The 23,069-nt window shown below is 39.5% G+C and overlaps 1 protein-coding gene across 6 annotated transcripts in view; it reads right to left on the reverse strand.

The window, feature by feature from the left end:
* Positions 1 to 1,339: 1,339 nt before the first annotated feature.
* Positions 1,340 to 23,069, reverse strand: part of LOC122664554 (vesicle-associated protein 1-3-like) — a 44,439-nt gene continuing 22,709 nt past the window's right edge. For 4 of the 6 annotated variants that reach the window (XM_043860427.1, XM_043860444.1, XM_043860436.1 and 1 more), the window contains 2 exons: positions 21,563 to 21,640; positions 1,340 to 1,708 (listed from right to left, as the gene is read on the reverse strand). In XM_043860427.1, the coding sequence (XP_043716362.1) occupies positions 1,595 to 1,708; positions 21,563 to 21,640 (192 nt within the window). In that variant the 3' untranslated portion in view covers positions 1,340 to 1,594. Of the gene's footprint in view, positions 1,744 to 21,562; positions 21,641 to 23,069 lie in introns of all 6 variants that reach the window. The other 2 variants (XM_043860460.1, XM_043860450.1) reach the window with 2 other exon arrangements.

The following is a 23,069-nucleotide window of genomic DNA, read 5'->3' on the forward strand; positions in this document are numbered from 1 at the left end:
AGGCTCCTCTACAGCACAGGGGTGCACTGGAAGATGTCTGGCGCAACCCCAGAGCTCGACACGTGGCTGGGATGCTGTTCGGATGGCGAGGATGGATCCACTCATAGGTGGAAATCTTTCTCTCCACCGCATGTGTGCACCATGCTCAGATGTGCACATCCATCCTCGCAATCCAAACAGCACCTTGGCCACATGTCGAGCTCTGGGGGTGCACTCCAGGGAGGGCTCGATCCAATTCTACAAACGATTGCAGCCAACCTTCTAACAGTAGGTTCATATATTCAAATGCAACCAAGAGTGACTAAGTAGTTTGATGATTGAATAGAGATCAGAAAAATGGTAATATAATGAGGTGAAATGGAAACTTCAAACAACTACATGAAAGGACAATGTCCATTACATGCTTGCCTAATTCACTGTGGGATTTCCATTTACATGGTTTCAAATCTAAATTGTTTCCTAGTTCACCTAACTAGGAAGGCATCTCTGGTCTTGGTTTGAATTTCTGTTTTCTGGCTTGTTGCAAGTTGTATGGAGCTGAAATTTGGTAAGCATGTGCCCCCCAAGGTCCTCTCCTGACATGTCAAGTTTCAACTAAAACAGAGTTTTCCACAATGCAGGATGAAGCATATTGAAGAATTCTATATACCAAGAGACTCCATGAATAACCAGGGGAATGAAAGAACATACGTGAGGCGAAGTCGGTATGCCACTACATAGGATGGTAGATCTAGAAGAAGAAAACTGAAAGAAGTACCAGTGGGGATACCATAACCTGGTCCTGGTGGCAGCCTAAAAGGATCTACCTGTTTGCTACAAAACTCGACTAAGCAAAAGCGCAGGTGGCAAAAAACCTAGAGTCTTCACACCCTTGACTCTTCTGTCCACATGCAAATATCCTTAAGGGTCTCACCTTAACTACATTTTTTCTGACTAAAATGTCCCCAAAACTAAAAGTGCTACATTGCCATGTGGCAGCTAGGTTTGTGCAACTTTAGTAAATATGTTGTCCATTTTGATACATAGTCATGTATCAAGTTTCACACTAATATGACTTCTCCATGAGGAGAACAATTGAAATCATTTTCAAATTTCCTTTTGGGGGAAGGGGGATTACTTAATCATGTTTGCATCAACCTGTTGGACGAACAATCCCTATATATGATGTACTCTATCCTGGCTTTGTTACAAAGGATATAATGCAACAACAACAAACTCAGCCTTATCCCAACTTAATGGGGTCGGCTACATGGATCCAAACAAAACAAAGTAGGGAAAACAGAGTTCTAAAAAAAATAATAAAAAAGAGAGATGAAAATGGAAGTAGCACAATCAAATTCAAAAGAAGCTCTAACCTAACTGGGACTCATGAATCAATCATTAATTCAAGTTTATGAACTTCAAATCAACAAAGAACAAAAGAAATTTAAGACTCCATTCACATAATAAGTTAAGAGCCAGAAGAAAATAATACATAATGGATAACCACTTTTTACATTGATACTGGAAGAGGTCCTCTGACAAAGCTGTGAATCATCTAAACACTCCAAATATTGACGTGCGCTTGCAGGCTATGGAACACTGATTGTTAGGACTATGTTTTCTTAACAAGGTATCCGACAAGGATACCCAAGAGACCAACCAACAGAACAAACAGGAAGGAGAAGCCACCAGCACGGCTTTTGCTAATTTCGTTTTTCATCAACTCCTGTTCAATGAAACAAATAATCAAATTATGACTTCCTCAAGGAGAGAAGTTGATTCAATTATCAACAGCACTTCTAAAACGATAAATATGACTGATGACTGATCATTCTTTGACAATTGCATAGATATGATATATTTCTACCTCAGGAAAATTATATAAGGAGCTGACCATTGCTTAAAATCTGAATGTATTAAAAGGTCTGATTGTGTGAGATCGGTTCTATTGCTATTGACATACTGGGTAAGCCCAAAACAATACATATCAAACCCTATCTCCCAACTCCAACTTAACTGTTTGAGAGATGGAAGGACCTACACAGTTTGAGGAAGCGGAATCAACAGATTCCGATTCCAGTCAATTTGTACTGGATTTTTAGGGTTCAGGCTGATCCGGCTGAATCGGAAACAGCAAAGGCTGATCCCGTTGCTGATTCCACTTACTTGAACCTTGAGGGCCTAGCTGGAGTCGATAGATCTGCTAAGAACAGGCCACCTGTTGCGAGGCGAAAACCCTGGAGCAAAGTGTTAACCACCTGGAAAGGACTACCTTCCACCTAGAATGAAGGCCAAGCTACAGAAGCATTGTTGTATTTTATAATGGGTTAAATGACCACATTAGAATGATCTATCAAACATACGGCTTTTGACCCATCAGTTAGGTCTATAACACTGAGGGTGTAATTCCAATGTATCCTCAAGAATCAAATTCTCCTACTAAAAACTAGCTGAGCAATTTGAATAGCTAATTTCCATAGAAAGCAATTTGGCTTAGGGCATACTCCGGATATGATTTGATTTCTTTAAGTTTCAGTCAAAAGTTAAAAGGAATAGGTGAACCATGACACATTTATTTAATACACTTGTTAATTAATTCAGGACCAATAGTACAAGGGAGAGTAATATCAATACTCCTGATTATTCGTCAAAAAATGTAATAGTAACAATAGTAACAACAGATGCTGCCATGCTCATTAAAAAAAAAAAAACAGATACTGCCATGTCTTTAACCCATAAAGTCATTAAATTCCATATTATTCAAATACATATTCTCTATTTATTTCTTTCTTTCTTATTGGAGGGGGAATAATCAACTTTTTCATAAACAATGTTAATATTGTTCACGCTAATGTATTTTTATGCATACATATATTATCTCAAAAAACTAACTAGGTTTACTTTAATAGCTAGATAAATGCATCATCAATTGGAACTTCTTTAATGGCCAATCAAGTATCAACTAAAGCTTCTAGAGAGTCAACAGGAAAAGGAAAACGAATGGGAGTATACCCTATCAAGTGGGGTGAATATGAAACATAGCATTGCTTTAGGTTCCAAATTCAAATTCTAGTAGATAGTGAACATAAATGGATGATTTTTGAGTTGTTAGGGATCAGATCTGCCCTACCAATCCTGTTAGAATATGCCAATAGATATCAACAGCTAGCCTGGATCAGCTAACTCTAGTTGAAGCTAACTTCAACTGCCCACTACAGATCCTGATCTGGTTTGCTGATCCAGTTAATCCTTTCTGAGAGGATGTACCAATGGAGCCCATTGAAGAAACATGGCAAAAGTCCTCCAGGTAACATGCAATCGTAATGACAGTTTGTTAATAGCCCCTAGTCATCCCAAATCCAATTGAATTGGACCCAACCCCGACCTTGGTTTCCACACAGTACAGGTAGGCAGGGCACCAAAAAAGTGAATCAAGGCAAGGAATGGATAAAGAGGAACAACTTGATAAGATTCGAGAAAAGAGAGACTCCCTACGCAACTTTTAAGACCCTTTGCCACAGAACTGAAAATTTACTGCAAGAAGCAACGCAAAGTATTTGATATAGATAGATTGGGCCTCAAATACAGCTGCAAGAAGAGAACCAGGCTTCCAAACTAGGCCTACAGTTCCCCTGTTTCGGGACCTTTTGGTCCAACAGAACTTAGTTCTAGCCAGACCACCTGGTCTGGGTGTTTTTTGGTTCACTCAAAACCAGAATCGTGGGCCAGTTGAGGGCCTAAGTTATGGGCCTACTTAGTTGTATTTTGAAGTTTTTTCTTACTATTATCTAGCACGTAATAAGGACCTCTGTAGGTTTTTCTTTTAAGTTTTTTATTTCGGCTAAGAAACTTCATAACAACCATACGTACAGAGTTCCCAAGTCTTAGTTTTGTTTCCTTCTGTTGATAACAATTAGGAATTTCATTCCTATTGGCTGACCTGTTCCTTGAGCCAATAGGAAATAGGTCTTCTGTTTTCTATTTAATTCTATAGCCCCTAGAAGCTGCCCACGATTTAGGTCACTGAATAAATTCTGATTTTATGCCAAATATTTGTGAAGCAGAGCTGCAGTGAGATGCTGTGAACTTTCTGGTGGGATGTTGGGTGGTTAGTGTGATGAAGCTATACTGATGAAATTTAATTTCTTTGAAATGTTTGCCTTGTTTGGCTGCTGGACTGTGTTTACCAATGTTTGAAAGTTTTCTTTTGGGTTGAGAATATACTCCCCATTTGACTTTGGGTGTTAACTCCGCTTTGTAGGTTTGTTTCTTCATCACGTCTGGGATCAGTGGATCGACAGAGGTTGTTTGGAGAAGTCCCATCTAGGAAGAACAATCTCTGTTTGGGTAGAGTGTGTACTCATTTAGTTTGGGTAACATCCCCATTTTTTGCGTGTATTCTTACGTAATGTCAACCAAGTTCCACCTCGAGAGAATGACAGATAAATTCAGCTGGGAAATTTGGGCACACTAGAAAGAGATGTTGGGTGCTTCATGGCTGTCCCCTTGGAATGTGTGGCAGCAGGAGAGGGGGAGCTAGAGCACACACTTTGACAGACTCCAGTTGATGCAGCATCAAAGAGCCACATCCATAGGAAGAAGAAGAACCAGCCCCACTCCTATGTGGGGCCCATTGAGTAGTTAGTTAGGGTTGGCCCTTGGCCCCATCCTTAGTTTACTTAGTAGTTTGTTTAAATTTTCTATACTTAGTTTTATTTTTATGTTTTTAATTGAACCAGTTCAAATTGGTTGCATCCAATTGGTTCAATTTAAGTGAAATGATCCTATTGGCTAATAGGATCTTAAATCATATTGGCTATTTAGGAATCTTTCTTAAGTTAATGTTTCAAGCTAGAATGTTCCCCTTCCACGATTTTAGAAGGGAATTAAGTTGTAATTTTATTCAGCCAAGGAATTCTATTCCAAGGCTGAATCGTATTTGGCCTATGGCCCTATTATATATATATTTATATATATATATATATTAATAAAAAAAATCAGAAGAGGATTAGCCTCCCAAAATCGTGACTGAAGTTTGCTGCCATTGTTGCTGCGATTTTGCTCCTCAGAGAGTGTTGCATCCTTGTGGTTCTATCTAGGTGGAAAGGGTAGGTGGATCTCCTACGACTCCTTGCATCGAGATGATCGGGAGGATCTCCAACTAAAGGTGGGTCTATCCTCCTCCTTGTTCAAGCTTGCTGCCAGTGGAATCTGCTGTAAGATTGAGCTTCAATTTCTGTTTCTAACCCTCCAATCCCTCCCCCAATCGATCCCCTTTTATTTTATTTGAATTCCATTAAACACTAGCTGCCATTAACCCCCATTAAGACCCAAACCCTAAACCACAGATCCTATACTTCCAGCCATCAAAACCTAACCAAACTACACTCGAGTCACCCCCTCACTGCCCAGAATACTCGATCCAACTTGCAGCCCCATTCTCCCACTCAAACCCTAATCCATATTGTCTCTGTAAAACCCCAAAAGCCCTAAATTTCTTTCTAGACCAATCTAACCATCAGAACCCCTCCCCACTACAGCCGAACCTTCATCCCACTGCCTCTAACACTCGGCTAGAAGCACTAGTCCAAACCCCCACTCCAAACCCTAAATCCAACTCTTTTCCTAATGCCCAAAACCCGAAACCCTAACCCTAAATTTCAGATTTTTGTTTTCTCACTCGAACAATATCAAACTTATACCATTAGCTTCCCCCAGACCTGCCTAGCTTTATCATCTATCACCCTCACCTATTATTCTAACCTAAACCCTAGAAATTGACCTAAACTTCAATTCTGCCCTATTGCAACTGCAAAACCAGCAGCCCCTTGGTTCCTTTATCATTAGATCCTGGATAGCTGGCCTCTAGTAGGTCCTTTGCCTATCTAGAGCTACATTAAGTGGTATCAGAGCTCATGGCTGACCCCATGGCTGCAATGCTCGAGATGTTCCAGAAGCTTGTTGCTGAACAAAGGGCTGCAACTGAAGCCTAGAAGGCTACAGCTGATGCAATCATGGCTAGATTGCAACAATTGGAAGAACAGAGAGCCACCCCTGGCAGAGACAACAACTTACCCATAGACGAAGAGAGGAACCAGCTCAGTTCGGTGGTACAAAGGCTACCTGACAGAGATGGGGATCCCAGAGATGGTTACAGGGGTCACAGATATGGATCCAGAGATCACAGGGATAGACTCAGAGATGACAGAGACCATTACAGAGATCGTCGGGATAGAACTAGAGGTACCCGTGAGCCTTCCCGGGAATACAGAGATCGACACAAAGGCTACAAAGACAGAGATAGAGAAGACCGGGACAGAAATAGAGGTGTCGTCAGCCTACTTTTGAGGAGTACATGAGATCCTACTTCACTGGAGACCAAGGTCCTAATCGGCGCCACATTGACAATCAGAAGGTGAAGCTTGAACTAAAAGAATTCGATGGTGATCATGACCCTCAGGTATTTTATGATTGGCTTACTGCCATGGACGATTAGTTTGACTGGTGTGAATTGTCTGAAGAGAGGAAGATGAAGCTATTTTGTACTAAACTTGTTGGACCAGCACATGAGTGGTGGAGGACCACTGAAAGGGAGATGGACTTTGGCGTGACTGCACCCCGCACTTGGGAGGACATGAAATACGACCGGAGTAAAAAGTACTTGCCAAGGCACTTCAGGTCTCAGTTACAGAATCAATTCAATTCCCTACGCCAAGGGATCATAACTGTATCTGAGTACATGAAGAAATTTGATGCACTTTCTTCTCTCACTGGCATTAGAGAGGAGGGCATCCAGATGCTTTCACGATTTAGGTTGGGTTTGACAAGTGAGATAAACAGAGCAATTGGTGTGGTCGAAGTTACAGACATCCGAGATTGCTTTGAGAAGGCCTTGAAGGCAGAAGAGCTACTGGCTTCAAGTAAACAGCTGGGTTCTACTTCCAAGCCGAGCTACACCGGCGCTAGCACCTCACGATAGGGTCCCTCTATAGGCAGCACCTTTCGTTCTACTGCTCCCCCACGTGTTGATGATAAAGGCAAAGCTCCTATGGGACGTAATGAACCCGTCACTTGCTTCTACTGTCAAGAAAAGGGACATATTGCTAAGGACAGCCCACACAAGAAGAAGACCACCAACGTGGCTGCAAAGGAAGAAGCCCATGATGATGATGAAGAAGAGGGCCTAGAAGCCTATCTTGTCGATGATGATGATGATGTGGCTAATTACTACGAAGGCTTGGTTAATAATACAAGAGGCTGCTACCCAGCCGGAAGTCCAGCCTTCCCCGCCCATCAAAGAGCTGCTGCCCGCCTACAAGTTCGAGCCACCTGCTGAGGATGATCTTAAGAAGCTTGATCCCAATTTGAATGACCATTCCATGACCTCCAACCATTCATCGGAGATGAATGTTTTCAAGTCTGGGAGAGCTGATGCAGCATCAAAGAGCCAACTCCGTAGGAAGAAGAAGAACCAGCCCCTCCTACGTGGGGCCCATTGAGTAGTTAGTTACGGTTGGCCCTTGGCCCCATCCTTAGTTTACTTAGTAGTTTGTTTAAATTTTCTATACTTAATTTTATTTTTATGTTTTTAATTGAACCGGTTCAAATTGGTTGCATCCAATTGGTTCAATTTAAGTGAAATGATCCTATTGGCTGATAGGGTCTTAAATCCTATTGGCTATTTAGGAATCTTTCTTAAGTTAATGTTTTAAGTTAGAATTCTTCCCCTTCCACGATTTTAGAAGGGAATTAAGTTGTAATTTTATTCAGCCAAGGAATTCTATTCCAAGGCTGAATCGTATTTGCCCTTTGGCCCTATTATATATATATTAATAAAAAAAATCGGAAGAGGATTAGCCTCCCAAAATCATGACTGAAATTTGCTGCCATTGTTGCTGCTGTTTTGCTCCTCAGAGAGTGTTGCATCCTTGTGGTTCTATCAAGGTGGAAAGGGTAGGTGGATCTCCTACGACTCCTTGCATCGAGACGATCGGGAAGATCTCCAACTAAAGGTGGTTCTATCCTTCTCCTTGTTCAAGCTTGCTGCCAGTGGAATCTGCTGTAAGATTGAGCTTCAATTTCTGTTTCTAACCCTCCAATCCCTCCCCCAATTGATCCCCTTTTATTTTATTTGAATTCCATTAAACCCTAGTTACCATTAACCCCCATTAAGACCCAAACCCTAAATCACAGAACCTATACTTCCAGCCATCAAAACCTAACCAAACTACATTCGAGTCACCCCCTCACTGCCCAGAGTACTCAATCCAACTTGCAGCCCCATTCTCCCACTCAAACCCTAATCCACATTATCTCTGTAAAACCCCAAAAGCCCTAAATTTCTGTCTAGACAAATCTAACCATCAGAACCCCTCCCCACTACAGCCAAACCTTCATCCCACTGCCTCTAACACTTGGCTAGAAGCACTAGTCCAAACCCCCACTCCAAACCCTAAATCCAACTCTTTTCCTAATTCCCAAAACCCAAAACCCGAAACCCTAATTTTCTGATTTTTGTTTTCTCACTCAAACAAGATCAAACTTATACCATTAGCTTCCCCCAGACCTGCCGAGCTTTATCATCTATCACCCTCACCTATTATTCTAACCTAAACCCTAGAAATTGACCTAAACTTCAATTCTGCCCTATTGAATCAAATTAGGTCCAAATTCAAGAACAATACAAGGGTTTGGTTAAGTTCTTACCAATTCTATGGTTTAGGGCTGAATTGGGTTTAGAACCCAATTGGAATTAAGAGAATTGAGAGGAAGAGAAAGGTACAGCAGTATACTCATGGCCTACCTTATACAGCAGATGAGATTGAAGATGGCAGCTTTGATTGTAAGCTTCAAGTATGATCTCTAATGGTAGTCTCCAAGTTCCAAGTCCAATCTCCAAGCTAGGCCTCAATTCCAAGTTCTAGCCTTTTCTTTCCCTTCTCTTTTCTCTTCTTCTACCTTCTCTTCTCTAGATTTCCTAAGCTGAACCGAATTCTGTTTTGGTGAATAATGATTCCTAAAACTAAGTATGGTATATATAGTAGTGTAAAACTAAGGGCTGTTTGGTTTAGTAAGTTAAAAACAGATTTTAGAAATGTATTTCTTAAATCTAATTATATATAGAATTAATTAGATAATTAGCTTTATCTAAATTGGATGATCGTTACTGACCATATGATTGGTATGTCTCAACGTTATGATTCGTACACTGTGTAATCTGGTAAGGATAAGGTTAGGGTTTTCAATGGTTCCCTTTCCTCTATTTCTGGTAAGGTTAATGTCCTTGTTACTTCTTCTATTTCCCTTGACTCTGTCCTTCATGTTACTCAGTTTAACACTAACCTGTTATTTGTGAACCATCTAACCAAATCCTTAAATTGTTGTCACCTTTTTCCATCCCATTGTATTTTTCAGTATTTGGTGACAAAGAGGATTAGTGGCAGTGGACGTGAGGAAAAGGACTCTATCTTCTTGATCCAAGAACATTTGTTTTTCCTGCTGCTCAGTCTTACGTGTGTGTGTGTAGTGACCATAGTACTATTGACTCTATAATGCAATGGCATCGCCATTTGGGCCACCCCTCTTTTGGTGTCATGAAAAAACAATTACCCCACTTGTTTTCTTCTATTTCTTCCTCCCATATCTTTCAGTGTGAACCATGTTTGTTTGCTAAACATTGTCATTCTCCCTATCCTTACCATGGTAATAGATCCACAGTTTCTTTTCATATTGTGCACATTGATGTTTGGGGTCCCTCTCCCACTACCTCTTTGTGTTTGGGTATCGTTATTTTGTATCCTTTGTTGATGATTGTTCCCGCACTACATGGACCTTTTTATGAAACATAAAAGTGAGGTCTATGAGGCTTTCAAGAATTTCTATCAAATAATTTGTACTCAATTTGATACTAAAATTAAGATTTTCGTTCTGATAAAGAGGGGGAGTACATGTATGGGGGCTCCAAAACTTCTCACCAATAATGGCATTATCCATCAACTTGCTTGTGTTCACACACCCTCCCCCCCCCCCCCCAAAAAAAACAAAATAGGGTAGGTGAGAGGAAAAATCGTCATTTATTGGAATTCACTAGGAGTCTACTATTTGGCATGCATGTTCCTAAGACCATTTGGTCAGATACCCTTCTTACTACTGCGTTTTTAATCAACCGCATGCTCACTAAACTTCTTGGCTCCAAATCACATTTGGAAACATAGTCTCCTCAAACATCTGTTTTCTCTCTTCCTCCCAAGGTATTTGGGTGTGTCTACTACATCCATGTCAATAAATCTGCTAGGACTAAGCTTGACCCCAAAGCGCTCAAATGCCTTTTCCTTGGATATTTCTCCTCTACCAAGGGATATAAGTGCTACCATCCCTCTTCTCGAAGGCGACTTCTCTCTAAAGATGTCACCTAATCTATTTCTTTCTTCACTCCTCATCAGCATCATGAAGAGGCTTTTGGCATCCCTTTTCTCCCACCTTTGCCTACTCCATTTCTGTTTGATATTGGGAAACACAAAGAAGGGACTATTGTTGAAGAAGGGGCTATTGTTGATATTAATGATCAATCAAGTGTTGGTTCTAGCAATAAGGAGTTAGTTGTGTACAAAAGAAAAGGAAGGAAAAAAAAAAAAAAAAAGACCTGCCAATAGTCCTCTTTGGATCCACATCCTAAGATCCACCTTCCTCGGTCAGGTAACATTCCTTATCTTCCCTCTGAGTTAGATCTTCCCATTTGCTATTCGAAAGGGAAAGAGAGTTTGTACTAATCCCATAGCCCAATTTATCTCCTATAATGCTCCATCTCCCACAGGTGTTGCTTTTACTACTGCCCTTTCCTCCATTTCCATTCACAAGAATGTCACTGAGGCCATGTCTGACCCCAAGTGGAAGCAAGTCATGTCAGAGGAAATGCTAGCACATGAAAAGAACTGCACTTGAAAACTGGTTGATCTTCCAGGGGGAGAGTTCCAGTTGGATGCAGATGAGTCTACACAATCAAGTACCAATAAGATAGTACAGTTGAGAGATACAAGGCTAGGTTAGTGGCCAAAGGATACAACCAGATGTACAAGATTGATTATCAGGAGACATTTGCTCCTGTGGCTAAACACAACTCAATAAGAGTTCTCTAATCTTTGGCGGCTAATATAGATTGGCCATTGTGTCAATTGGAATAATAGTTCGAGAACTCGGCGAGATCTCGCCGAGTTTCTCGGTTTTTCGAAATCCTGAGACAAGATGGGGGTCGAGTCATAAAAGTACAATATCTCTCTGAGATCTCGGATCTCGGTTTGACATAGGAAAATGCCCATTTAGGTCCTTTATATGAGTGCCAGATCTCGAGATCTTGCTGGAAAATCTTGGTACACAGACACCTATATATGCCAGGAACCAAGACAGACACTTATTTATGCCTAATATCATTTAAGTAAATGTTTTTGTATTTGAATATAAAAGCATTTACTTAAATGATATTAGGCATAAATATGTGTGTTTGTCCTGTGTCTGTCCTGGTTTCTAGCATAAGTGTCTGTCCTGCTTTCCCACTAAGTGAAACTCCTATTTGGACTTTGTTTTTGCAAAATCTGATAGTGTCATTGTGTTTAAATGGCCTAAAATAGGCTAAATACCAAGTTTCAGACCCAAACTAGGTCTAAAACCCACCGAGATGAGGCTTCGAGTCGAGAAAAAAAAAAGTGCACCAACTCGATCTCGCCGAGATCTCGACTCGACTCGGTTTTTCAAGGGTCCGAGTTGGCACCGAGACCCGAGTTTTTGAACCTTGAATTGGATGTAAAGAACGCTTTCTCTATAGCGATCTAGAAGAGGAAGTGTACATGCAGACTCCACCAGGCTTCAAGTTTCCCTCAGTTGAAGAGAAAGTGTGTCTCCTCAAGAAGGCACTATATGGTCTCAAACAGTCCCCAAAGGCATGGTTTGAGCGGTTCAAGCAGGCTATTTTGAAGAATGGGTATTCCCAGAGTCAAGCTGACCACACCTATTTACACGGTGAGGTAATCGTAACATCACAGCCCTTATTGTTTATGTAGAGAACATTGTAATAACTAGAGATGACAGAGCTGAGATAGCTAGGCTAAAGACCTACTTGGCTTAACAGTTTGAGATTAAAGATTTGGGTTGAAGTATTTCTTGGAAATTGAAGTGTTAAGGTCCAAGAAGGGAATCAACATATATAAAAGGAAGTTTGTTCTAGATTTGTTGAAAGAGACAGAGGTGTTAACAAGTTCTATTGAGCAAAACCACAAGCTAGGAGAAGACTGTGGCCCATCTCTTATTGGTCCAAGGATGTACCAAAGGCTAGTGTGGAAGCTCATCTAGTTGTCTATGAATCGCCTGGATATTTCTTATGCAGTGGGAGTGGTGAGCCAGTTTATGCATGCTCCCAAGAGTAGGCACTTGGATGTTGTATACCGCATTGTCAGATACTTGAAGTCCTCTCCAGGGAAAGGACTATTGTATGCCAGGCACAACCACTAGAGGACAGAAGGCTTCACAGATGTTGATTGGGTTGGATCCATCTGAACCAGACAGTCTACATCTGGTTATTGCACATTTGTAGGTGGTAATTTGATCACATGGAGAAGCAATAAACAGCCGGTTGTAGCTAGATCCAGTGCAGTGGCAAAACTCATATGATTGAGACAATTAGTCCAACAGTTGGGGTTTGATATTGAAGGCAAGGTTTAAAGTATCGGTATCGGGTATTGTATCGGTTGGGTGATTTTAAGAGACGTATCGTATTGGAGATACGTATCGATCGATCAAAATACACATGGAAATATACTTTTGGACATTAAAAACAATATAAACAAGCAATATATGTCATATATCATGCATATACACTAAGAATTGTGAATAATGTATTTCCAGACAAGTGCAGCACTTTGAAATTGTTATAAAAGATGAGATTTCTTACATGTTGTAATAGTCTATAGCCATAAAGAGTATTGGATGATGCAAAGGATGATGTTATAGCACTCCTTGATTCATTTTTTAGTCCAAAAGTGTGAAAAACCAAGAATAAATGCAAGATTTTAGTCTCTTGGTTGAGAGTTTTCCTTCATTTTTCTGTTAAAATAGGAGTTGTATCGAGTCTGAATGAAAATGGTTTTTCTAATTCACAAAAAATGGCTTTTTTTTATGGAATGTATCGGTATGTATTGGTATGTATCGAGCCGTATCAGTCGATACGTATCGATACATATCGATACGTATTAAACCACCCACAAAACCCTCTACTGGACGTATCAATATGTATCATATCGATACATATCGATCGATACATTTTGATACAATCCAAGACAGTTCATTTTTAAAATAATAATAAAAAAAAAAAGACGTACCGGTATATGTCGTATCGATACCGACCGATGCCGATACATATCGGCCGATACGATACGATACGTACCGATATTGTAAACCATGGCTGAAGGACCTATGCGGCTCTATTGTCATAACAAGGCAATTATAAGCATTGCTCACAATCCGGTGCAACATGACAGATTAAAACACATCGAAGTGGGCCGGCATTTCATCAAGGAAAAGATAGACTCTGTAGTGGAGGACCGGTAGGGGAGAAGAGGGAATTTGGGAAAAAAAAATAGAGTTGCAGGGGGAGAGAGAAGAAATCGCATAAGAAGAAGGGGGAGGAGAAGAAGATGGTAACACAACCATTGCTAAGCCAGTACCTCACCGGTAGCAATAAACAAAACTCAAAATTCTATTCATCAAATCTGCCACTTGCGTGGTTACAAACTGGTATTTAAAGAAAATTAAATTCCTAAATCAACTCTATTATTAATTAGCCTATTAAAACTAAAGTATAGAAAGGACTCTACCACTAAGTAGCCCATTTAAAATAAAAGATTAGAAGATAAAATTCCAACTAATTAAAAACCTAATAAATAAATTGCATATCCTATTGAACCCAAAAAACCAATTGGACCCTGTTAATCTTCACATGGATACCCAAATGGTTTTGGGTTGGTCCAAGGCAGTGCACCTGCATCATTTTGGCTGCATTTGCACTCCTTTCGTGAAGACATGTGATTAATTGGCAGACATCTTCACCAAAGGGCTCACCTCTCACTAGTTTGGCACCCTATTATGCACATGGTTCAAAATCTCGCGATATATCGCCGATATTTCGGATATGTCGACACTGTCGAGACGAGATGACCATACGAAATGAAAAAAATCCAAATTTCGGTATATTTTGTGAAATTTCGGTATATTTCGTCGAAATTTCGGTATATTACTTAAACAATGTGTGTTTAACTATTTATACATCAGGGTCCGACCGTATACTGTCAATCAAGGGTGCAAATCCAAAACAACACTTTAAGTTCATTTTTTTGCAATATGAAGGTTTAAATGTGTTTATTTAGGTTAAATAAGAGTGTACATGAAGTATCAGGCTTTAATATGGCCAAAAACTCACCAAGATGGACTGCCGAAATATGGCAGAAAAAATATCATATTTCGGCGAAATTTCGGTCAGTTTCGGATATTTCGGAAATCTCGACCTGCCCGAAATGGCGAGACGAGACGAGACCTTGAACTATGATTATGCAAGCTGGGAATGCATAACATTTATTCTCCAGCTTAAGGGGGAGTGTTAGAGTTTATGTAATAAGGGTACTTTAGGAACTAGTTTGTTGTCTAGTTGTCTTATATTGTATTCTCTTTTTGACCTTTTACCTCCCTAGAGAAGTGTATGTAATTACTTACTTCTTATTAGTGAAGTAATATAGGTGTGGTAGAGATGATTCTCTAACACACAACATTGTACCATCCTCTCTCTTCCTCTTCTTCTCCAACCCTCTATTTTCATCTTTCTCCTTGTCCATTTACATTCTTTAACTTCCAACTAGGCCAGCATTGTACACAAATTTGAATGAATAGAAAAGTTACTTATGCAATGTTGAAATCCTAAGATAGGATAGGTGAGAGGCCTAGCGTGAGATGCCCATTCCATTCTCCCATCCCCTTCCATCGGTTCTTGATTCCAAACCTTAATTCAGTCCAGTCGATCTCAAGAGATCCTTCAAGTTTGCTGGAAATTCTCTGCAAGTTGTTCACATCAATCTCTTGGGTATTCTTTTCAATTTCAAATTGTTGCCAAGTCCAAGATCCATCGCCACTGCAGAGATCAATTCCCCATCATCAATTCTTGGAAGGAATTTTGGGTTTCAAAACCCTTAAGTGCTGATCAGTCTTCTTTTCCTTCTACCAATTGAGATCTTCTGATTTGAGGTTTCATTCTACAACTTCAAGATCATTCAACTCCAATAGCTTCAACAGGTAATTAACTTTGTGGGATTATTTCTCTTTGGTTATCTTTTGAAGTCTCATCATTCTTCTCCAACCAATTTGAGATCACATTGTTCTCTTTGGGATCTAATTGCTCTTTTTCTTGTTCTTTGGAGATGTTCTATTTGATCCTGCCTGGGATTACACCTATTCTGGTTCTAGTCTTACATTATACGTATCTCGGGGTAGATGGTCAAACTGCAACTCCATGAGTCGGAAGGAGAGAATGATCCATAACTAAAGGAGACTGTTGCTGATGAGGCATGTCTAATAACGCGTTTGGCAAGATCAAGTATGTACGGCTTCATTGTTTTACTTTGATGGTATTCCATGCACCATCATAGACAATACCAACCTGTCGTTACCAAGGTCAACCTAAAAAAATGTAACGTGCCAACAAAGTGACTAAGCAACGCACATGGTACTGTGATGGCCCAAACTGCAGATGTACTCAAGCTACTGCGTTGGCCTCTTCTCAGACCTGTAGGTCCAAAACCTCACATATGAATCTTCTTGACAAGCTGATTCTATGAAAGGTTGAGTGTTGGAGCAAATTCAACAGAGATAAATTTGCTTCTGCCTCGGTATCGACGACTATATGAACATATGTAGAACCAGCATTGTGCAGAAAATTACCCTTCTATCTGAAGAGGGGAGCTTTCTCAACAAGTCTTGAGAATGATGTAAGACTAGCAAAGTGAGCTTCAACTTTGTCATCATCAGAACCATCATCCTCTAAAGGATAAGACCATAGAAGTATAAATTATTTGTATCATCACTATCATCCTTCTTTGTCAGTTGTGTCTCTACTACATTTACAGGACGAGACTTATTGAGACCTTGTTGTCGAAATGACCCTTCTGCAACAATTACGGCACATGATTTTCTTCAACCAATCATTGCCTTTGATAACCTCTAGCTTCCTTTCTTCCACTCTACGGGACTCAAGCATCTTTTCTTCAATCCGCAGTGGAGGTCTATAAGTTCAAGGAGTTCTGTCATATTCTTCAAATAACTATACTTCTCTTTAGTTGTCTTGGCATAAGTAGCTGCCACATCAACAGACCTGAAATCACTATTGGCCAGCTCTAGTCGAATTTTTGTATTCAGCCCACTAATATATCTCAGAACCCATTGTTGGTCTGTCTCCTAAAGTGGGCACCCCAAAGACAACTTGTGGAATTATATAGTGTAGGAATCCACATTATTGCTTCCTTGCTGAAAGTTCAACATTCTGTGAGATAATACCTTCTTGCAGTTATGAGGGACGAACTTTTTGTTCAAAATCTACTTCATGGCCTCCCAATTTATCGGATCCAAGTCGCATGATAAGCCTCGAATGTAGTACGTCATCCCACTATGAACATGCATACCCAATAAACTTGGTGAGGATAAGTTCATACTTTTCCTCGTCCGGAAAAAGGATTTATAAGCAAAAATCCTTTCAACTTTAGTAAGCCAATTAAGAAATTCCTCTGACCCCTATTCACCACTGAAATTTGGAACCTCAACCTTTAAGCCATAGTACCTGTCTGAAAAATAGTAGTGTGACGTCCTGGGGTATAGCTGGATTGGGTTGCTGCCTTCGAGGTGTTTCCTCGATCTGTAAGGTACCAAACTGACAAACTGGTGCAGAAGGTCCTGCTTCATCTCGCTTTTCGGCCCTCTTAATAAAGGCAAGAATCTGAATGAGGTAGCCTTGAGTTTCTCCCATGAACTAGCTTGGCGTCAGTCCTTGGCTGATTCTCAGCCAGTTCCCGATATAACCTGTGCAACTCGGGATTGGTGTGTGAGATTGACCTTGCATGGTTATAACTGCCAAAAATTCATCTTTGATACCAATTGATGTGATCTCGGGTTCCAAAACCCTCAAATTGGATTGCTATAGGCCCACAAGAACAATAGATGATTCAAATTAAGAATCTAGTGGCAATTCTATAAATAAACGGAAGTTTTGGAACCCCTTCGGGCAAAATAACAAATCCAGAGAATATAAATGACGAATAAAGTTTGAAGAGAAGGGCTTTCCTGAAATTTTAGAAGAGATAAAGGAATTATAAAGTACAACTTAAATGAGGACTTAGTTGTTAATACCATGAAAAAAGATCTTTAATATCAGAGGCTCAAAGGCTGGTTGGCAAGCATTGTATCTCACTGTTACTCGGCCAGACATTTTATATGTTGCCAGCATGCTTATTCAATTTATGCAGACTCCGTGTATCCCATCATTATGATGATGTGCTTCGGGTCCTTGCTATCTCAAGCCTGGGCAGGGATTGTTCTTCGTTAATCACGGTGACCTTGATATTCATGGGTACTGTGATGCATATTGGGCTAATGCTCATGACGATCGTTGGCCTACCTCTGGCTACTGTATGTTCGTTGGGGTTAACCTTGTGTTAAGAGATCAGAATTAGAGTCTGAATGCTTGAATGATCAAAGACTGATCCCAAGCTCTGTATTTATAATAAAGAATAAAGATTACATGGACAGAATTGCCCCTAACATAGCCGACTCTAATATAGAGTCGGCTGTACATAATAGAAAGCATAATAAAAAAGGTAAAAAGTCCAGAATACCCCCACGGTATTCTGGCCCATACAATCCAACACCTTGTTACATGGAAGAGCAAAACACAGTCGGTAGTTGCTTGATCATCTTCCAAAGCTGAGTATCGCTCAACGGCCCATGCCACTTGTGAGTTAATGTGGCTTCGATCTCTATTATCTGATATTAGCAACACTGTCTCTTCTCCAATGCCTCTCCATTGTGATAATCAAGCAACAACCATCAAGATTGCCGCAAATCCAGTGTTTCATGAGAGGATGAAGCACACAGAGGTAGATTGCCATTTTGTTCACGAGAATATTATTTCCCAGGTGATTTCTACTCCTTTTGTTCGGTCTGATGATCAGCTCGCAAACAATTTCACCAAAGCCCCTGCTGTTGCACACTTTCACTAGATCATTGGCAAGCTGGGCTTACTTGATCTGTATGCTCCAGCTTGAGGGGGAGTGTTGGTGTTATTAGGGTTTCTGTCTGTGTAATGTCTAATTGAATAAATAGACAGTGTGGTGGTCTAATTGACCTATTCACATAACCTCACTTTCTCCACCCTCTCAGGTCTCTCTCTATTCATTCTCTCTCGCAATCTCTCTTCTCTCTCTTGAATTTCTCTTTCTATTGCAGGTTTGAGTCTCTCGCTCTCTCATCATAATAGAAGAAGGATTCTTCTTCTTCCTCATGAAGAAGCAATAATCCAGCGATGGAGGAACTCCCTGCGATCGATCCAGCTTCTCTACCAAGAGCCCAAATCACAGGAAAGCTTAAGAGCAATTTCGTAACTCCAGTTCCTATCAAACCCAAGCCAATAACAGCCTCAAGGAGTAAGGAGTGAAGCAGAAAAGTTCTGCAGGTTATGTCTGGCGGTCTAGCAGGAACCAGATTTGGTTTCTGGAGGATATCTCACAGTAAGCGAAACTCTAGAGGGTAGGATTCTGGAGTTTGGGTCCCTCTAGGGTAGTTATTCAAACCCTCAAGTCTAGAAACCGAAAGAAGAATTACAGAGGAATCACACACTCCTTCTAGCTGAACCCAATTTTACGTTAGAACAGAATTTCATCCACCAGTGAAAGGAAAGCAATAATAGATAAAAGAACAGAAAATAAAAAGAAGAGGAACAAAGAATAAGTAGGAAGAACAAAGGGAAGCATTATGCAAACGATCAGACCTGGAGAAATAAGATCAGGGAAGAGAATCGATGCGGAAGAGTGAGAGAGGGAAAACTTGACAGAACTCTCAGCAGCTTACATAAACCAACAATTTCATATCATTCTAATAATTGTCTTTTGTTGATTACATCTGTGTATATAAAGAGGGAAAAAAGGGACTCCTAACTGGACTCAAAAATTGAAATTGGAATTCTAAACAGAAAAGAACTCCTACCGTAAGATAGGGAAGAATTCATCCTAAACTAATACTTCTCAACAGAATTTAAAAAGGTGTGGAACTGTTCCTTGAGTTTCCCATCTATACAAGCAACTGATAAATATGGGAAAAAATAATAATAAAAGATAAACCTAAGACTAAACCTAATGTGTAGCATCAGTGCATCACTTCTTCTGTTAGGTAAGGTTGGCGAGAGGTTGAAAACAACCTCCTCTATCGTGAGTTGTCTTTAACTCCATTTTCTTTATTTTCCAAAATTACCCCTTCCCTTTATTTTTATTCATATTATGTCCTTGTTTTGTCTCAATATCCAATTTATCCGTAACTTTAAATTATTATCCTCATCTTATCCTTTCTCTTTGTATCTACCTAAATACCCCTTTAAAATCTGCCTATATACGACTCTGTCACCCTTTTGTTAGCATGTAATAAATTACAGATTTGCCACTAAGCCTTTTATTTGAATTGTTTAACACTTGGGTGGACCCATAGCGATCAAATTTAAGGGTTTCAAAACCCGGGTCCGCACCACCCATACTGTCTTTACTTGATTTCTTATGTATATTATTTTCATTGGTATGGATGAAAGGAGGGTTTCGATAACTCATTTATTTTGATAGATAGGAATCAGGTAACCCATTATGATATGCTTGATTACACTTTCACTAAAATAGTTGATGTAACAATAATATGAATAAGAATTCAACCAGGAAAAATTTGTATGTGTAAGTTGAGAAGATCAAAGAGGAACTATGATGCAGAAATCTAGCAAGAAGAGAAGATGGGCTTGTTGTTTGGATTTGGTTTAATTTATTGGGTCCAACTAAACCTATTTTGGTTTAAATTACGCTTAATTTGAGTGCCCATTAGGGTATATGGGCCATGTGCTCAAAATTTTTGAGGTTTATATTGTAATGAACCGATTTTATAAGCCCAAATATTAGGACTTTAGGTCCGATACGGGATTAAGTACTAAAGTTTCTATTTTGTAATGTTCTAAAATAGCTTCTATTTTGAAGAGAGACTTCAGTTGTAAGGGATCCCTCCTACCATCACACATTGGGGTTTCCTACTTTAGTGATTTCAATGGAGTTATAAATAAAGACAAGAGGGCATAGCCCCAAATGGTTTTGGCTAAAATAATACCTGTGTTCTCAATGGAGATCACATGCCACTGTGGTGAAAAATCATCAACCATAAATGTTGAATTCAAGGTTGGGTGGTGATGAATCCTCCCATAGGCTCTGTGGTGAAGCCAATCATATCCCCCCTTTTCCTTCCTCTTTTGCCTCCATCTTGTTCTCAGTTTCAGCAAGCTACAAGTGAGTGTGTGGGTGTTGATCAAGGTAATTATAAACCCTCTTTTATTCTCTCCTTATTCTACTTATCTTATTTCTAAGTTTGTTCATGCATGTGAGTTTCTGTCCACCTCCTTTATTTTCTCATTTACCCATTGGATCTCCATGAAATTTTACAGACAAGACCAGCAAGTTAGGACCAGCTTTCGACCATAATTTTAGCCCCATCAGCTGGCTGGTTTGGGAAATTGAACCTTCTATTTTCTGCCCTTTAGCTTTCTTAAGCTAGTTCACTGTGATTCTGTCCTGTGGTATGTTTTTAGTTCACTAAATCTTAATTTGATAACTACCACCAGCACACTAGGGGGTCTAGGAGAGTCTTTGCAACATAATATGCTTCATGGCGCAAAATTAAGAACTGCACATATATCCACTGCATGCATGGTTTCCCAACACTCCAGTTTCTACCAACAAGTGCCATATTGTCTAACAAAATATGGCAAGACATTGACTGAAATTAAATTCTACTTCTTGGACAAATGACATTAAGTTTCCCTAATCATAGTATTCAAATATTACTTTCTACGCCCCAGCAAATACCAATCAAGCAAATCCTTCCTGGCTTAAGAGAGAGCTTAATCATCTAAGAAACAGGGAAGTAGCAGCCTAGCAGAACACTAACCCTGCTTGGCTCCTGATGTGCATGTTTGGACTTTCACAGCACAAAATTTCTGCTCCTTAAAATTTTTTTTTTTCAATATTTATATTTAACTTTCCAATAGATAGCAAAAAATTTTAAAATTAAATAAAACAAGCACTGGAGAAGTATCTGGCTACTAGTCAAGGACAGATAATATAGGAAGAGGTAAAGGAAACATTCTGGGGATTATCAGCAAAAGGCATATAACATAAATAAAAACCCAGAAGTGGCTCATGATAACCAAGGGCTAAGCATAAAACAATTTCTAGTATTCTACCAAAAGACTTTTGGAACATACCAATTCTTGACGCAGTTTCTGATTTTTTTGCATGGCAGAAGTTTTCTCCTCAGTCAACTTGGAAATTATAGACAATGCCTAAAGAATAACATGTTAAGAGGAACTGATATACACAAAATCCAGGAAATACAACACTGCATCTAAGGAAAAATAAAATGCAGCATTTAAGAGGGGGTTGGGGGAGTTGATGTTAATTTTATTGTCTTTAAAAGCAAATATACAGCGTATAACAAAACTTCAACAGTTCATAATAACTCTTTAATATCCTTAGAAACTTATTCCACAAAGGATAAGCTAGCCAGTAGCCAGCCAAATAGTAGGTTCAACAATCTTGGACACATGCATTATATTGCCAGCAATCTGCTCCATATGGCTTGGCTAGTTAAATGGCTGTATTGTGAAATAATGGGGAGATATCTGAGGTGGGTTTTCTTTTTGGCCTATAAGAGGCAAGTAATACAAGTTACATGGAAGGCATTAATACCAGTAACACTCTCCACCAACCACAATTAATGCAGCGCAGTGTTGATCAACATACGAGCATTCCAGTTTCACAACCAAGCTGTTTCTCAACAACTTTAGATGCCACTTATAGGTCCAGTTGAAAGAACATATGATATTTTCTAACACTAAGGTACTACTAAAAATATCTGTAAAGCTTTAGCAATCAGGGGGGGGGGAGGATAGAATGAACCCTTTACAACTTTAGTTTTATTGAAGCTTCTCAAATAGCAATCCTGCTTTAGAAAGTATCCAAGCTATTTTGTTTTACACTAGACAACAAAACTGAACCTTTGGTTCTTCAGAATACCCATTTTAGATCTCCTCAGGCCTACTGAGCAAACAATATCAACAAAATATGAGCAGAGCATTCACTTATGAGAGTGTCCTATTGATGGGTTACTAGAATCCTAAAGGATTAGGTTCAAATTCAGTTGAAAACTAGAATCACAGTGAAGGAAAAAAGGAACAGATTTCGAAGAAATCCATTAAGTAACTAAACAACTGAAATGGGAATGAAATTCTGGTCGAAGGTCATTTTAATGGTCCGAAATAACTCCTCAAAATCTGACTAAATCAGATGATCAGAACTGGAATTATGGACAATCCTATTAGCAATAAGACAATAGAGTTTAGGGTTTCAGCATAATAGTGAAATCAGAAACTTAAGGTTCAATTTGATAGTCAAACAAAAGAGAGGAATAATGATCAGATATTAGATTAAATAATAAGTGACCATAAATCTGAAATGGAAAATGAATCTGATCTTCAGAACAAGTAGAACTAAGAATCACACTTGAAGTAGGACTCTAAGAAAGAAACACCAAAATCAAATTTTGAAACCTTAAATATGTTTAGAACGTAATCCGATAGCCAAATCTTAAGTCTGATCAGAAATCATAGATGTAAACAATGAATAAATTGAAATTTCAGCAAGTAGGTATGTGCAAGAATACAACAGAAATCAGAAAACTAAAACAAGGATGCGCAGATACTTTTTTTTTTT

The sequence above is a fragment of the Telopea speciosissima genome, chromosome 1, assembly GCF_018873765.1.
Source record: "Telopea speciosissima isolate NSW1024214 ecotype Mountain lineage chromosome 1, Tspe_v1, whole genome shotgun sequence".
Lineage (NCBI taxonomy): Eukaryota > Viridiplantae > Streptophyta > Magnoliopsida > Proteales > Proteaceae > Telopea > Telopea speciosissima.